The following is a 17,884-nucleotide window of genomic DNA, read 5'->3' on the forward strand; positions in this document are numbered from 1 at the left end:
CTAATTTGTATGCTTCTTCTTTGGAATTGATACTATCCCTAATTTCTCTTGTCAGCCACGGGTGCACTACCTTCCTTGATTTATTCTTTTGCCAAACTGGGATGAACAATTGTTATAGTTCATCCATGCAACCTTTAAATGCTTGCCATTGCATATCCACCGTCAATCCTTTAAGTGTCATTTGCCAGTCTATCTTAGCTAATTCACGTCTCATACCTTCAAAGTTACCCCTCTTTAAGTTCAGAACCTTTGCTTCTGAATTAACTATGTCACTCTCAAGAAGAAGGAAGGTTTTTTACTCGGAGAGTGGTTGGTGCATGGAATTCACTGCCCAAGTCAGTGGTGGAGGCAGATAACACTACTGAAGCTTAAGAGACTACTAGACAGGTATATGGAGGAATTTAAGGTGGGGGTTTATATGGGAGGCAGGGTTTGAGGGTTGGCACAATATTGTGGGCCAAAGGGCCTGTACTGTGCTGTACTATTCTATGTTCCTGTAGTGAGATGACCAGAACTGAACACAGTACTCCAAGTGGGGTCTGACCAAAGTCTTGTATAGCTGTAACATTTTATTGTTTAACAACATTGAATCACAGTGGATTTAATTTGGTTTTTTTGACACTGATAAGCAGAAAAAGACTCTTTTGTGTCAAAGTGAAAACAGATCTCTATAAAGTAATCTAAATACAGATATAAAAAAATAATTGATGCATCAGTATTCATTCTCTTTCCCTCCCCCCCCCCACCCCTAAATCATCGCTGGTGCACCCAATTGGTTTTAGAAGTCATATAATCATAAATGGAGATCACCATGTGCAGTCAGGGTGTTTCAATTAATTGTGGTAAAAATACGCCTGTACCTGGAAGGTCAAACTGCAGGTGAGTCAGTATCCTGGGGAAAAACTACACCATGAAGACGAAAGAACACCCCAAGAAACTCCATGGAAAGGTTATTGAAAAGCACAAGTCATGAGATGGATACAAGAAAATTTCCAGGTCACGGAGTATCCCTTGGAGTACAGTTACAACATTCATCAAGAAATGGAAAGAATATGGCATAGCTGTAAATCTGCCCAGAGCCAACTGTTCTCAGAAACTGAGTGACTGGGTAAGAAGGGAATTAGTGAGGAAGGCCACCAAGAGGCCTATGACAACTCAGGAGGAGTTGCAAGCTTCACTGGCTGAGATGGGAGAGACTGTGCAGACACCAACTTGCTCAAGAGCTGCACCAGTTGCAGTTTTATGAGAGAGTGGCAAAGGGAAAGCCACTGTTGGAGTTTGCCAGAAGGCATGTGGGAGAGTGAAGTCAGCTAGAAGGTTCTATTGTCTGATGAAGCCAAAATTCCGCTTTTTTGCCATCAGATTAAATGCTAAACACCACACATCATCGGAAACACACCATCACTGCTGTGAAGCATGGTAGTGGCTGCACCATGTTGTGGGGATGCTTCACTGCAGCAGGCCCTGGAAGGCTTAGGAAGATAAAAGATAAAATGAATGCAGCAAAATACAGGGAAATCCTGGAGGAACACCTGATGTAGTCTGTAAGAGAACTGCAACTTGGTAGAAGATTTGTTTTCCAGCAAGACAATGACTCCAAGCATAAAGCCAGAGCTACACAGGAATGGCTTAAAAACATCAAAATAACTGTCCTGGAGTTGTCCAAATTAGAGTCCAGACCTCAATCTAATTGAAAATTTGTGGCTGGACTTGGAAAAAGGACTGTTCACTCATGATCCCCACGCAATCTGACAGAACTTGAGCAGTTTTGTAAACAAGACTGGGGAAATATTGCAGTGTCCAGATGCGCAAAGCTGATAAAGGCCTATCAACACAGACTTGAAGCTGTAATTGCTGCCAAAGGTGCATTTACCTAAATACTGACTTGAAGGGGGTAAATACTTATAAAACACAAAATAATTGATTGCGTATTTGTAATTAATTTAGATTATTTTTTGGAGATGTTTCACTTTGACATAAAAGTGCCTATTTCTGATCAGTATCAAAAAAGAAATTAAGCCACTGATTCAATATTGAGAATCAATAATACACGAAAACTTTGAAGAGGCGATGTCTACTTTTTATAGGCACTGATATGCAGAAAGGTGCTGGAATAGGGCCAGTGACCACATGAAGGGTCCCATATTTAAACACTCTTGAATCTTTCCTGAACATGCAAGGAAAGGATATTTGAGCAGGGAGGATGTTAGAACTCTGTACAACACTAGATAACTGGAGTGCTGTTCTGATGACCATGTGCAGGAAAGAAGGTATACAGCATGTTGCCTTACTACTGTACAAGGGAAGATTGTTAAACTAGAATTGTTTTCTTTGAAACTATGGAGACTGAGGAGAGATTTAATTGAGATGAGTGGTGTATATAAAGGAAATAGGTAGGACCTATTACCATCAGAAGACCTATTTCTGCATTTTATGCTTTGGTAATCACTAGTACAGGTATAAATTCACTGTAAATAATATTAGAGGAGAGACACAAAGCTTTTGCTTGTAGAGGGAGGTAGGAGTTTGGATTTTCTGAAAGGAAGGTAGGTAGATGAACACATGAAACATCAAAATGCTATTGGGGGAGTGGGGGTGGCAGTGGAATAGATCAATACAGACATAGAGAAACAGCATCCAACATCAAAGATCCTCTGTACCCAGGCCATGCTCTTTTCTCACTGCTGCCATCAGGTAAAAGTTACAGGTTCCTCAGGACTTACATCACCAGGTTCAAGGACAGTTACTTATATAGAACATAGAGTAGTACAGCGCAGTACAGGCCCTTCGGCCCACAATGTTGTGCCGACCCTCAAACCCTGCCTCCCATATAAGCCCCCACCTTAGATTCCTCCATATACCTGTCTAGTAGTCTCTTAAACTTCACTAGTGTATCTGCCTCCACCACTGACTCAGGCAGTGCATTCCACGCACCAACCACTCTGAGTAAAAAAACCTTCCTCTAATATCCCCCTTGAACTTCCCACCCCTTACCTGAAAGCCATGTCCTCTTGTATTGAGCAGTGGTGCCCTGGGGAAGAGGTGCTGGCTATCCACTCTATCTATTCCTCTTATTATCTTGTACACCTCTATCATGTCTCCTTTCATCCTCCTCCTCTCCAAAGAGTAAAGCCCTAGCCCCTTTAATCTCTGATCATAATGCATACTTTCTAAACCAGGCAGCATCCTGGTAAATCTCCTCCGTACCCCTTCCAATGCTTCCACATCCTTCTTATAGTGAGGTGACCAGAACTGGTCACAGTACTCCAAGTGTGGCCTAACCAGAGTTTTATAGAGCTGCATCATTACATCGCGACTCTTAAACTCTATCCCTCGACTTATGAAAGCTAACACCCCATAAGCTTTCTTAACTACCCTATCCACCTGTGAGGCAACTTACAGGGATCTGTGGACATGTACCCCCAGATCCCTCTGCTCCTCCACACTACCAAGTATCCTGCCATTTACTTTGTACTCTGCCTTGGAGTTTGTCCTTCCAAAGTGTACCACCTCACACTTCTCCGGGTTGAACTCCATCTGCCACTTCTCAGCCCACTTCTGCATCCTATCAATGTCTCTCTGCAATCTTACCCTCAACCATCAGGCTCTTGAACAGAAGGGAATAGCATTAATTTAAGGACTCATTTGACCCTGTTATATTGTTATTTCATGTTCATTATTTATTACTATTTATTTGTATCTGCATTTGCAGTTTGTTTACAGTTAACAGTTCCTGAAGTTTACAGTTTAGATACTGTTCTATGGATGTGCTGAATGTGCCCACAGAAAAAGAATCTCAGGGTTGTAGGTGGTAACATGTATGTACTCTGATAATAAAATTTCCTTTGAACTTTGAGTTGCCAGGAGACGGTCAATATAGATAAATATGTCATACTGGCACAGATAAAGTGGGTGAAAGAGCCTGTTTCACTGCTGTGTGACTGCATAATTCTGTGACCATGAGTATAAATTCAATGTCATTAAAAGTAAATTGAAAGCACAATTAGTTTTCAGAAGCTGATAAATGGGATGGGTTTCTAGTTTAGATAGTTGTCAGATATTTTGAAAATTTTAAATGAAATTAGGCTAAGTAAATTAAATCTGAAACAAATCTTCGTTTGTGTATTAATTTTGTATTTAAGATTGTTTCATGTTCAACCAAGCAGCCAGATGAGCTATGTCAATCAGCCAATATGGACCTTGATTGTATATACATATTTTGTTTCACAGGAACACATTTATTGGCAGAAGAAGGTAGAGCACATGCAAAGCCTTGAACAGGGAGAGACACACAAGGCAGATTTAGAACAAGCTCTTAAAGTGATTCATGCTGAACATGAAGAGCTTGCGAAGGGAAATAAAGAGAATATGGACAAATATAAGCAAAAGGTATATTTGGATCATAATCATTGCAATGTTCTTGTAAAATACCTTATGCAATTATTGGCTATCAGTAATACACTCCTTAGCAACCACAGCAACTGTTAAAATCCAAAGATGCTGAGGAAAGAAGGGAAAAAGGAGGAGATATAAACACTTTATAGATGGCACCAGAACTGAACTCCGAACCCCGACTCCCTGAGCTGTAATAGTGTTGTGCTAACTGCTACACTACTGTGGCTCCCTGCACTGGAGCAACTCAGCAGGTCTGCTACACCTATGGAAAGGGTTGACTCATTGGTCCGAGGCCCTTCATCAGGACTGGGAACAAAGGAAGAGGCCAGAATCTGGAGCACAAAGCAGCAAAACAAGTTTATTTCCCAGCTTCCCACCCAGTTACCCATGCACTCAAACACACAGACAGGCCTTCATCCCCAGGACAGGCAGCCTCTGACCTCCAGTCCTTGACCCTGGACTCTAAGACTTGCGTTCTTTTGGTGAAGTAAGATTACTGGTCACTCGTATACTGCTCAAGCCAGATGGAGGTTGTTTTGGTCATGTGTTCACCTTCCACCATAAGGTATTCATGGAGCTGGAATGGCTGGGGGATATTAAGGGGTGCTTTCACATGTGCATGGAAGGTCACTCCAGCCCCTGGCTCTTCAGTTACTGCTCCTGATCTCTAATTCTCTCTCATCCCTGCCCTTAAAGGCTAACCTGACCCTGATTCCCTGCACTCTCCGTGCTCATACTGGTCCCTAGTCAGTATGAGTGACACTGGACCGCAGCTGCTGAAATCGAGAGCACAGAAGGGAAGTAATGTGGGAACTGGGTGTGGAGGCAAAAGGGTAGTCAGTGTTTCAGGCCAAGTCCCCACATCAGCACCCAAAACATTGACCACCCCTTTTCCTCCACAGATGCTACTTGACTGCTAAGTCCCTCTGGTAGTTTTTCTGTCCTACCAATGTAGGATGAGATTGTACTGTGTTGGAAATCCGAGCAATACAATCAAACACACACAGCTGAGTGTTGAGTAAGAAGATTAATACCTAATCAGACAGTCAGAATGATAGGCCAAAAACATTGATGCCCCAGGTAGCAATCCTAGTTTCATATTACAGTTATGAAGGTTTTCGGCCTGAAACGTCATCTGTTTATTCATTTCTGTAGATGCTGCTTGAAGTGCTGAGTTCCTCCAGCATTTTGTGTGTGTTGCTCTGGAACGCCAGCATCTGCGGAGTCTCTTGTGTTCATAAACATTTGGCGACTTTTTTTATGTTTGTGTTGTCATACATTGAATGCACTTTTCCAGGCATATTTCTAATTCACTTTTGTCACTTTCACAGTTTGAGGAAGCCAGTACTAGGGCATTGGAAAATGCCAAGAAGGAACTAGAATGCTATCGTAAAGAAATGAATGAACTAAAATTAAAAGTAAGTATCTTATCAGTTGTTATTTCACCTATATCCTGATTAATTTTCTTAATTTATATCTGGAAACCCTACTGCAACATGGCTGAATTAAAGAAAATATTTTGGTTCAATTTCTCTTTTTTTTGGCTTCTTGACCTGGAATTTGGGTTCAGTAACAAACTGTATTACTGACCCGAAAGAAGGCTGCCTGCAATAAACTAGTGATGTTTGTGGTATGGATTTCTCAGTCCAAGTGCAGGGTTTCAACCTAAAACATTGACAAAGCCTTCCCTCCCACAGATGCTGCTTGACCTGCTGAGTCTTCCAGCAGATTGTTTATTGCTCCAGATTCCAGCATCTGCAGTTTCATGCATCTTGATTATTAAGGAACCTGAAATGTTGACCTTAATGGTGAGGGAGAGCAGAAAAACCGCAGAGAAGTTTTTATTGATCTGTACAGGCTGCTAGTAAGAACACACCTGGAGTAATATATAGTTTTGCTTTCCAAATATAAAGAAGCTTGTGCTAGCATTGACGGTAGTACAGGGAAGATCGCTGTGTTGATTCCTGGGATGAAGGATTAATGCATATTGGTCCTAAACCCTTTGGAGGAAAAAAGTAAGAGGTGAACGTATTGAAATATGTAGGATTCTGTCAGGAGTTTGTACGTCCTCCCCGTAAATCATGTGAGTTTCCTCCAGTTGCTTCAGTTTCATCCCACAGTCCAAAGATGTTCCAGTTTAGTAGGTTACTTGGTCACCGTAAATTGTCCTGCGATTAGGTGGGTTGCTGGGCAGTGTGGCTCTTTGGGCCAAAAGGGCATGTTCTGTGCTATCTCTCTAAATAAATGATTCTTACGGGGTTTGACAAAGTAAATATTGAAAAGACACTTCCCCTTGTGGTATATCCGAGGTAACGAGCAGTTCTGAAGTAATGAGCAGGCTGTAAGATGGAGATTGACAATTTTTTTTTTCAGATATTTTGGAATTCCCAAACTGTGGAATTCCACAAAGAACTGTGGAGCTTGAGTCACTGAATGTATTGAAGGCTGCATCTGAAAGGGAACACAGTAATTGAGAATTATAGGAACTGGTGGGGAAAATGGAAGTCCAAATCCAAATCCAAATCACTGATCTTACTGAAAGGTAGAACAGAGCTAGTGGGTCATAAGATCTACTGCTGTTCTTATTCCTCATGCTTTTCCTGTGTGTATATTATCTCTCATGTTTTCCCAGAATCAATCCTTCATTTCTTTTTAATTTCTTACGTGTTTCCCTTCAACAATATTGTGTGAATGCAATAATATTGATATTTCCACTGACAAACCCCAGGTCTATCTCAGCACCATCCTCCACTGTATGTATTTATAGCTGGAGATACTGAGTAAAAATTAAGTCAAGGCATGTCTTTAGACTCTATTGAAAATGCCATTCTCTGACCTCTGCTTATTGGTATATTTATCAGCAATGCCTTCAGTCAGCCTGAAAATATACCTCTTTATTATCACTGACATGTGACATGAATTTGTTTGCAAAAAGACAAAAATCTATCAATTACAAAATTAAATAATGCAACTGAAAAGTAACTTAAAAGTTTGTGTTCATGGATCGCTGGAAAATCTAATGGTGGAAGGGAACAGGCTGTTCTTGAAGATACTGGATACGAGGGGGGAGGGGAACCAGAGTGTAGGAACAGATGTAGGGAGGAAGGAAGAAAAAGAAAATAGTGAAATTGTTGGCACAGATAGTGATAAACAGAGTAAGAGGTGGAAAATGTCTTAAATGCCTTTATTTTAATGCTAGGAGCATTGTAAGAAAGGTGGATGAGCTTAAAGCATGGATTGATACCTGGAAGTATGATGTGGTAGATATTAGTGAAACATGGTTACAGGAGGGGTGTGATTGGCAACGAAATATTCCTGGATTTAATTGCTTCGGGTGTGATAGAATTGGAGGGACAAGAGGGGGAGGGGTTGCATTGCTTGTCAGAAAAAATATTACAGCGGTGCTCTGGCAGGATAGAGGGCTCGTCTAGGGAGGCTATTTGGGTGGAATTGAAGAATGGGAAAGGTGCAGTAACTCTAATGGGGGGTGTATTATAGACCACCAAATGGGGAGCAAGAATTGGAGGAGCAAATTTGTAAGGAGATAGCAGATATTGGTAGTAGGCACAAGGTTGTGATTGTGGAAGATTTTAATTTTCCATGCATAGACTGGGAAGCCAATACTGCAAAAAGGCTGGATGGTTTGAAGTTTGTAAAATGTGTGCAAGATAGTTTTTTGCAGCAATACATAGAGGTACCAGTGAGAGAAGGGGCAGTGTTGGATCTCCTTTTAGGGAATGAGATATGTCAGGTGACGGAGGTTTGTGTTGGGGAGCGCTTCGGGTCCAGTGATCACAATGCTATTAGTTTCATATGGAGAAGGATAGATCTGGACCCAGGGTTGAGATTTTTGATTGGAGAAAGGCTGACTTTGAGGAGATGTGAAAGGATTTAGAAGGAGTGGAGTGGGACAATTTGTTTTATGGGAAGGATGTAATAGAGAAATGGAGGTCATTTAAAGGTGAAATTTTGAGAGTACAGGATCTTTATGTTCCTGTTAGGTTGAAAGGAAAGGTTAAAAGTTTGAGAGAGCCATGGTTTTCAAGGAATATTGGAAACTTAGTTCGGAAAAAAAGAGAGATCTACAATAAATATAAACAGCATGGAGTAAATGAGGTGCTTAAGGAATATAAAGAATGTAAAAAGAATCTTAAAGAAATTAGAAAAGCTAAAAGAAGATAGAGGTTGCTTTGGCAAGTAAGGTGAAAATAAATCCCAAGGGTTTCTACCGTTATATAACTAGCAAAAGAATAGTGAGGGGTAAAATTGGTCCCTTAGAGAATCAGAGTGGATGGCTATGTGTGGAGCCAAAAGAGATGGGGAAGATTCTTAAACATTTCTTCGGTATTCACTAAGGAGAAGGATATTGAATTGTGTAAGATAAGGGAAACGGGTAGGGAAGTTATGGAAACTATGATGATTAAAGTAGTAGTAGTACTGGAGCTTTTAAGGAATATGAAAGTGGATAAGTCTCTGGGTCCTGACAGGATATTCCCTAGGACATTGAGGGAAGTTAGTGTGGAAACAGCAGGTGTTCTGTGAGAAATATTTCAAATGTCATTAGAAACAGGGATGATGCCGGAGGATTGGCGTATTGCTCATGTGCTCCATTGTTTAAAAAGGGTTCTAAGAGTAAACCTAGCAATTATCAGCCTGTGAGTTTGACATCAGTGGTGGGTAAATTGATGGAAAGTATTCTTAGAGATGGTATATATAATTATCTGGATAGACAGGGTCTGATTAGGAACAGTCAACATGGATTTGTGTGTGGAAGGTCATGTTTGGTAAATCATATTGAATTTTTTGAAGAGGTTACTAGGAATGTTGACGAGGGTAAAGCAGTGGATGTTGTCTATATGGACTTCAGTAAGGCCTTTGACAAGGTTCCACACGGAAGGTTCAATCATTAGGTATTAATATTGAAGTAGTAAAGTGGATTCAGCAGTGGCTGGATGGGAGACGCTAGAGAGTGGTGGTGGAAAACTGTCAGACTGGAGGCTGGTGACTAGTGGTGTGCCTCAGGGATCTGTACTGGGTCCAATGTTATTTGTCATATACAGGTTTCCCCCGCCAACCGAAGGTAGAACGTTCCTATGAAATGGTTCGTAAGCCGAAATGTCGTAAAGCGAAGAAGCAGTTACCATTTATTTATATGGGAAAATTTTGTGAGCGTTTGCAGACTCAAAAATAACCTACCAAATCATGCCAAATAACACATAAAACCTAAAATAACAGTAACGTATAGTAAAAGCAGGAATGATATGATAAATACACAGCCTATATAAAGTAGAAATTCTTCTCTACAACGATTGCCTGCTCAGATCTCCGTAGCGAAAATCTCACGTGAGTGCTGTTGGCATAAACGTGCTCTCCAGTAACCTTTAAACTATGAAGCTGTCAAATCTACCAAATAACACGTAAAAATACACAGCCTATATAAAGTAGAAATAATGTGTGTACAGTGTAATATCACTTACCGGAATTGGGAAAACAGTGCCGAGCACACTGATGATGGTGTGTTAGACTGAGTCGTCGCAGGCTGGGTGGTGCAGTGGCCCCCACCCTCTGGGCCGCTGACCCAATACATTGCCGCGAAGAACGCAGCGTAGCCAGGAGGCACACAGCACATCTTTAAGAAAAAAGCCGAAATAAATATGCTAATTAATTGGGCAGATCAGAGGCGATTGCCGATTCCGTCGCCTCTGATCTGGGCCGACAATTATGTGCTAGGCGGCACCTAAATAATTAGCATGTTTATTTCGGCTTTTTTCTTAAAGATGTGCTGTGTGCCTCTCGGCTACTGCTGCATTCTCCGTGAATTGGTACAGTATCTGTCCGCGGCCTGGGTGTTGGGGTGGTGGGACACGGGTGTTATTTCATTGTCGGTCAGGGCAGGCAGCTCATCTTCTCCTATGACTGCCCGTCTCGATGTTGAAGGTTGAGGTTCGTCGTCTGCTGTGGCTGATGTGGAAGGCTTGCTTGACTGCTGAGCCTCGCAGATTTTTCTATCAAACAGTTGTTTGTAAGCACTCAAACCATCCTGCAAATATCCCCTAAACCTACGTACCCTTTCAAAATTAAAGTCGTACTTTATCATTGCAGCGAAAATCTCACGCAGTTGCTTCACTTTCTGCATTCGGTTTCGATTGTTACCCTTTCCTCTTCCAATTGCATCAGCTCTTCATCTATCAGTTCTTGGTCATGGGATGCCAAAACCTCTTCAACATTATCTTCGTTAACTTCCACAAGCCAAACTCACTTTGTCCTTGCTTCGTTCACCACGATCGAAACGCTTAATTATGTCTAGTTTTACGCTAAGTGAAACACCCTTACTCTTTCAGGCTTTTCCGACACTTAGAACTCATCTTGCTAACAGCTACTCAGTGCAACGTGTTAAAGCAATGCTGTTCCGAATCCGGGGAAGAGCAGCTGCTCGGGGCACGCGCTGCCGTTTATTGCGCGCTGATTTTTTTAACGAGCGCTGCCTTTCTTCATAACAGTGAAAACACCTTCTGAAAGCAAAAACAGGGTACTAATGTAGGTCTTTCGTAACAGTGAGGTTTCGTAAAGCGAACGTTCGAAAAGCGGGGGACATCTGTACATTAATGATCTGGATGATGGGGTGGTAAATTGGATTAGTAAGTATGCAGATGATACTAAGATAGGTGGAGTTGTGGATAATGAAGTAGGTTTTCAAAGCTTGCAGAAAGATTTAGGCCAGTTAGAAGAGTGGGCTGAAAGCTGGCAGATGGAACTTAATGCTGATAAATGTGAGGTACAACACTTTGGTAGGACTAATCAAAATAGGACATACATGGTAAATGGTAGGGCATTGAAGAATGCACTAGAACAGAGGGATCTAGGAATAATGGTGCATAGTTCCCTGAAGGTAGAATCTCATGTGGATAGGGTGGTGAAGAAAGCTTTTGGTATGCTGGCCTTTATAATTCAGAGCATTGAGTATAGGATGCAATGTTGAAATTGTACAAGGCATTGGTGAGGCCAAATTTGGAGTATTGTGTACAGTTTTGGTCACCAAATTGTAGGAAAGATGTCAGCAAAATAGAGAGAGTACAGAGAAGCTTTACTAGAATGTTACCTGGGCTTCATCACCTAAGTTTCAGAGAAAGGTTGAACAAGTTGGGTCTTTATTCTTCGGAATGTAGAAGGTTGAGGGGGGACTTGATAGAGGTATTTAAGATTATGAGAGGGATAGATAGAGTTGACATGGATAGGCTTTTTCCATTAAGAGTGGGGGAGATTCAAACAAGAGGACATGAGTTGAGAGTTAAAGGGCAAAAGTTTAGGGGTAACATGAGGGGGAACTTCTTTGCTCAGAGTGGTGACTGTGTGGAACGAGCTACCAGCAGAAGTGGTTGAGGCAGGTTCGATGTTGTCATTTAAAGTTAAATTGGACAGCTATATGGACAGGAAAGGAATGGAGGGTTATGGGCTGAGTGCAGGTCGGTGGGACTAGGTGAGAGTAAGAGTTCGGCACGGACTAGAAGGGCTGAGATGGCCTGTTTCCGTGCTGTAATTGTTATATGGTTAAGAGTTTGGGCATTCAGGTTCCTGTATCTCCTCCCTAATGAGGAGGGGGCATGTCCTGGATGGTGATGGTTTATTTAGAAGTATGGCATAGTGACAGGTCCTTCCAGCCAAACAATCCCATGCTGCCCCATGTGACTTACCTCGTGACCTACTAACCCGTACATCTTTGGAATATGGGAGGAGAATGGAGCAGCTGGAGGAAACCGACACAGCCACAAATTCCTTCCAGACAGCATCAGAACTGAATCTGTCACTGGCACCGCTATACTACCATGTCACCCATTTGTCATGATCACATCCTGAAATACAGTGAAAAGCTTGTCACATACTGTTCATACTGATCAATTTATTACAGTGTATTGAGGTAGTACAAGGGAAAACAATCACAGAATGCAGAATAAACTGTTACAGTTAGAGAAGGTACAGTGCAGGTATACAATAAGGTGCAAAGTCATAATGAGGTAGAATATGTGGTCAAGAGTCCATCTTGGCATAATAGGTAACCATTCAGTAGTCTTATAACAGTTGCAGCTGTCCTTTTCCTGGTGGTACGTGCTTTCAGGCCTTTATCTTCTGCCCAATAGGAGAGAGAAGAAGAGTGGCCTGTGTGGGTAAGGTCTTTGAATATGCTGGCTGTTTTATGGAAGAAGCAAGAACTCTAAACGGAGCTGATGGAGGGGTGGCTAGATTCTGATGCACTGAGTCGTATCCATAACTCTTTGCAGTTGGCCATGGCATCTACATGGGTGACAGGCTTTTGGTGATGTTCGTTCCTAGGAACTTGTAACTCCCAACACTCTTGACCTCAACACCATTGATGCAGACAGGAGCATGCCTTTCTAAAGTCAATGACCAGCTCTCTTATTTTGCTGACAATGAGGGAAAGGTTGTTAACATGACACCATGTCGCTCGGCTCTCTATCTTCTTTCCGTACTTTGACATTGTCTACTATTGTAGTGAGCCATATCTAAAATAAGTGTAAAAGCAGAATTTGGCTATACAGTCAGAGAGTCCACAGGTGCAACCTTGTGGGATGCCAGTGTTGAGGATGATCATGGTGGAGGTGTTGCTGCCTATCCATACTATTCTTGTAGTCTTTTGGTCAGATGTGAAGGTTCCAGTTTCAGCAGAGGTGTTGACACCCAGGGTCCAGAGTTTGGTGAGATGTTTGCTTGGAAATATAGTATTGAAGGCAGAGCTGTAGTCAATGAACAGTCTACTGTATTTTTCTTTATTGTCTAAATGCTTCAGATTAGTGTAGGGCAAGGGAAATGCCATCACTGTAGACCTGTTTCAGTGATAGGTGAATTGCAGTGGGTCAGGTTGCCTTGGACGCTAGAGTTAATGCATGCCATGTCCAGCCTCTTGAAGCATTTCATAATGGTGAATATCAGGGTCAGTAGGTGGTAGTCATTAAGGCACATTAACCTTGTTTTTCTTGGGTACGGGGATAATAGTGGCGCTAAGACAGGAGGGAACCACAGGTTGAAGCAGGGAGAAGTTAAAAATGTCTGCATGTACTCTCTCAAGTTGATCTGCACAGGATCTAAGGACATGGTCAGGGACAGTGTCCAGTCCAGATGATTCCTGTGGGCTCACTCTTTGGAAGACTGATCTAATGTTTGCAACCTGACGGTGGGTCCAAGTGTCTTGGAGGCTGTTGGGTGGATGGTGACATACCAATCCCCGTCTATCAAAACCTGCATAGAATGCGTTAAGGTCACCAGGAGGGGAAGTGCAATTGTTAGTGATGATGCCTATTGTAGATGTAAACCTGCCACAACTGACTGCTGGCCTGATACTGTCCCTTGGCATCCCTGATAACTTTCCAGAGGTCATATCTCAATTTCTTGCAAAGGTTGGTCACCTAATTTGAATGCTGCAGACCTAGAACAGTAAGGACTTTTTGGTATACGTGCCTCAGTACACTTGCTGATGCATCTGTGATGGTGGAGATGTACTCATCTTGGCCAGTAGTTGAATCTTTGAACATAGACCGGTCTACTGACTCAGCCTACATATAGAAGCTCATCTACTTCTTCAGACCAGTATTGTAAGAGCTTTCTGTACTGGATCCTACTGTTTCAGGATCTGTGTGTATGCAGGAGGCACAGCATGGTGGTTCCATTTACTGAAAGGTCTCCTTGGATCCAATGCCCCCTTACTTTCTGAAGGAGACTTGCATGGGCAACCTTATCAAATGCCTTACTGAAATCCATATACACTATATCTACAGCTCTACCTTCATCAATGTGTTTTATTACTTCCATGTACTTACTCTTGCATCTCCCCCATACTTTCCTCCAATCACTTGAAAGTATGCCCTCTTGTATTAGGCATTGCCAGCCTGTGGAAAAAGTCTCTGGCTGTCCACTCTATATATGCCTCTTAATCATCTTATCCTCTATCAAATTCAGAATAAGTTGGATGAACTCGTGGCACAATTAAAGATTGGTCAGTATGAAGTTGTGCGCATCACTGAGCCATGGCTGAAATAATGTCATAATTGGGAGTTTAACATCAAAGGATATACTTTGTATCAAAAGGACAGGTAGGAAGACATAGGCAGTGGGGTGGCTCTATTGGTAAGAGGTGGAATTGCATTTTTAGAAGGAGGTGACATAGGGTCAGAGAATGTTGAATCATTGTTTGTGGAGCTAAGAAACTGCAAAGCTTAAAAAAAAATTATGGGAATCATATGTAGGCCTCCAAATAGTAGCCAGGATGTGGAGTTGAGATTGCAAAGGGAGCTGGAAAAGGCATGTACTAGGGTAATTGTAATGGGGACTTCAATATGCAAGGAGATTGGGAAAATCAGGTTGGTGTCAGATGGGAAGAGGGAATTTGTTGAATGGCCACGAAATAGCTTTTTGGAGCAGCTTGTGCCCGAGCCTATTAGGAGAAAGGCATCTTAGATTGGGTGTTGTGTAATAACCCAGATTTTATTAGTCAGCTTAACATAAAAGAAGCCTTAGGCAGTGATCGTAACATGCATAATTGAAATCATACTGCAATTTGAGTGGGAGAAGCATAAGTCACATCTATCGGTATCGCAATGGAATGAAGGGAATTATAGAAACATGAGAGGAGCTTGCCCAGGTTGATTAGAGGGGGATACTGGCAGGGATGACGGCAGAACACAGGTGGCTGAAGTTTCTGGGAATAGTTCACAAGGTGCAGGATAGATATGTCCCACAGAAAAGTTTTCAAATGGCAGGGGTATGCAACCATGGCTGACAAGGGAAGTTAAGGACTGCGTGAAAGCCAAGGCAAAGGCATATAAGGTAGCAAAAGTGAGTTGGAAGTTGGATGATTGGGAAGCTTTTAAAATCCAACAAAAGGCAACTAAAAAGCTACAAGAAGGGAAAAGATGAAATGAGGGCAAACTAGATGATAATTTAAAGCAGTTTACTAAACATGTTTTCAGTTATATAACGATTAAAAGGGAGGTGAGAGTTGATGTTGGACCACTGAAAATGATGCTGGTGGTGTAGTAATGGGGGACAAAGAAATGGCAGATGAACTTTAAGTACTTTGTGAAAGATACTAGCTGTATTCTAGAGGCCCGTAAGTGTCAGGGAGTAAGAGTGAGTGCCGTTGCTATTACAAAGGAAAATGTGCGGGTCAGACTCAAAGGTCTTAAGGTGGGTAAGTCAGCTGGCCCAAATGGACCACATCCCAGAGTTCTGAAGGAGATTCCTGAAGAGATAACAGATGCATTGGGCATGATCTTTCAAGAATCACCTGATTCTGCCATGGTCTCAGAGGACTGGAAAATTGCACGTCATTCCACTCTTTAGAAGCGAGGAAAACAAAAAGCACGGAAATTATACGCCAGTTGGCCTAATCTCAGTGGTTCGGAAAGTGTTGGATTCCGTTATTAAGGATGAGCTTTTGGGGTACTTGGAGACTAATGATCAGATAAGTCAAAGTCAGCGTGGTTTCTGTGAAGGGAAAACTTGCTTGACAAATCTGTTAGAATTATTCAAGGAAGTAACAAGCAGGGTAGATAAAGGAGAGACAGTGGATATCATTTACTTGGATTTTCAGAAGGCATTTGATAAGGTGCCTCACATGAGGCTGCTTAATAAGATAAAATCCTGTGGCGTTACAGGAAATATAGTAGCATGGCTAGAGGAATGGCTGATAGAGTAGGCAGCAAGTGGGAATAAAGGGGGCCTTTTCTGGTTGGCTGCCAGTGAAGAGTGGTGTTCCTCAGGGGTCAGTATTGGGACCACTTCTTTTCACATTGTTTGTCAATGATTTAGATAGTGGAATTGATGGCTTTGTGGCAAAGTTTGCAGATGATATGAAGATAGGGGATGGATAAGTTGTGCTGAGGAAGCAATGCGATTGCATTAGGACCTAGACAAATTGGAAGAATGGCATAAGTGGCAGATGGAATACAGTGTTTGGAAATGTATGATAATGCATTTTGGTAAAAGGGACAATAGTGCAGAATATTATCGAAATGGGGAGAAAATTCAAACGTCATAGGTGCAAAAGGACTTGGGAGTCCTCATGCAAGATTCCAGGAAGGTTAGTTCACAGGTTGAGTTTGGTAAAGAAGGCAAATGAAATGTTGGCATTTATTTTAAGGGGAATAGAATTATAAAAGCAAGGAGATAATGTGCATTGTCATTGGAGAGAGTCAAGAGGAGGTTCACAAGGATTCCAGGAATGAAAGGGTTAACATATGAAGAACATTTGGCATATTTGGGCTTGTACTCACTGGAATTTAGAAGAATGCGGGTGATCTTATTGAAGCCTACCGAATAATGAAAGGAATAGATAAAGTGGATGTAGAGAGGATGTTTCCTCTGGTGGGGGTATCCAGAACTAAAGGGCACAGCCTCAAAATTGAGGGGCGACCTTTTAGAACACAAGTAAGGAGGAATTTTTTGGTCAGAGTGGTGAATCTGTGGAATTCTGTGCCACAGACTGCGGTGGAGGCCAAGTTCATGGGCATATTAAAAGGTAGTGGTCACCAACCTTTTTAAGCCGAAGATCCCCTACCTCGACCTCAGTGAAAGACAAAATCTACCTACTAAATAGTTTAGAGAAAAGACAGCTCAGTTTGTACTTCCAATTTGAGACCTTTTATTTGGGCGAATTGTATTTGAATTACACAAAATACTTTTGGCAAACTTTCAAATTAATTCAAACAAGAAAACACTGTAACTAGCATATCAAACAGGCCATAGCTGTCTTTCTTTAAGGATATTACAATACTTCACACCTTTAATTCTAAGTTTCATTATTTAATTTTATTTCAACACAAAAAATAAATGAATAAAAATTGACTGTTGTACTCAGTGTGATGACTGGGGCTGAATACTTTCTACTAGTTCCCTGAAATTTGGCTCATAACTACAGCCAGCCAGTCTGAGACAGTCTGTGAGGTGTAGGTTTGCTGACTGTCCCGTATTCCCCCCGCTAAGGTAGAACGTTAGCATCAGTGACATCAGGAAGTGGTCTGCCACCTGTCCTCAGGGGAAGGAGAGATAAGGAACAATGGAGTAGCGTCTGGAGATGTGTAATGAAGGGACGGGGGAGAGAGAGCTGTCTGGAGCGGCTCCCCCCTTTGAACCTTGAACTGTTTGAAGTGATGGACAGGCGATACCCCAGCAGGGGGATAAAAAGGGACAGGTTCGCTAAGGCAGGACACACACGCCACCCGAGGTAACCAGACCCTGGAAGCGGTACGCTTCTCATGAGTCGGTGGGAAGTATCAGACAACGGCCAGGGTGGAAAGATACGATCAGCGGGAACCCGGTGTGTGTCTGCCCTTGCCTGGGTGCCGGGTTCACTGCAGAGGATCGACCGCATCTGGAGGAGGGGTCACAGTCGGTGACCTCAGGTGACATCACCAAGGACCTGCCCAAAAAGCTGCTTGTGAGCCATATCGTCGGTCTGTGAGTGAAGCCGTGTCTGAAT

At 42.2% G+C, this 17,884-nt stretch overlaps 1 protein-coding gene across 2 annotated transcripts in view; it reads left to right on the forward strand.

Annotated features, from left to right (window-relative positions):
* The window catches only part of LOC134347615 (glial fibrillary acidic protein-like), a 71,267-nt gene that overhangs the window by 44,985 nt on the left and 8,398 nt on the right, over positions 1 to 17,884 (forward strand). The window contains exons 4-5 of one of the 2 annotated variants that reach the window (XM_063049978.1): positions 4,231 to 4,389; positions 5,727 to 5,813. In XM_063049978.1, coding sequence (XP_062906048.1) covers positions 4,231 to 4,389; positions 5,727 to 5,813 — 246 coding nt within the window. The remainder of the gene's footprint in view (positions 1 to 4,230; positions 4,390 to 5,726; positions 5,814 to 17,884) is intronic. The other variant, XM_063049979.1, reaches the window with a different exon arrangement.

This window comes from Mobula hypostoma, chromosome 6, assembly GCF_963921235.1.
Source record: "Mobula hypostoma chromosome 6, sMobHyp1.1, whole genome shotgun sequence".
Lineage (NCBI taxonomy): Eukaryota > Metazoa > Chordata > Chondrichthyes > Myliobatiformes > Myliobatidae > Mobula > Mobula hypostoma.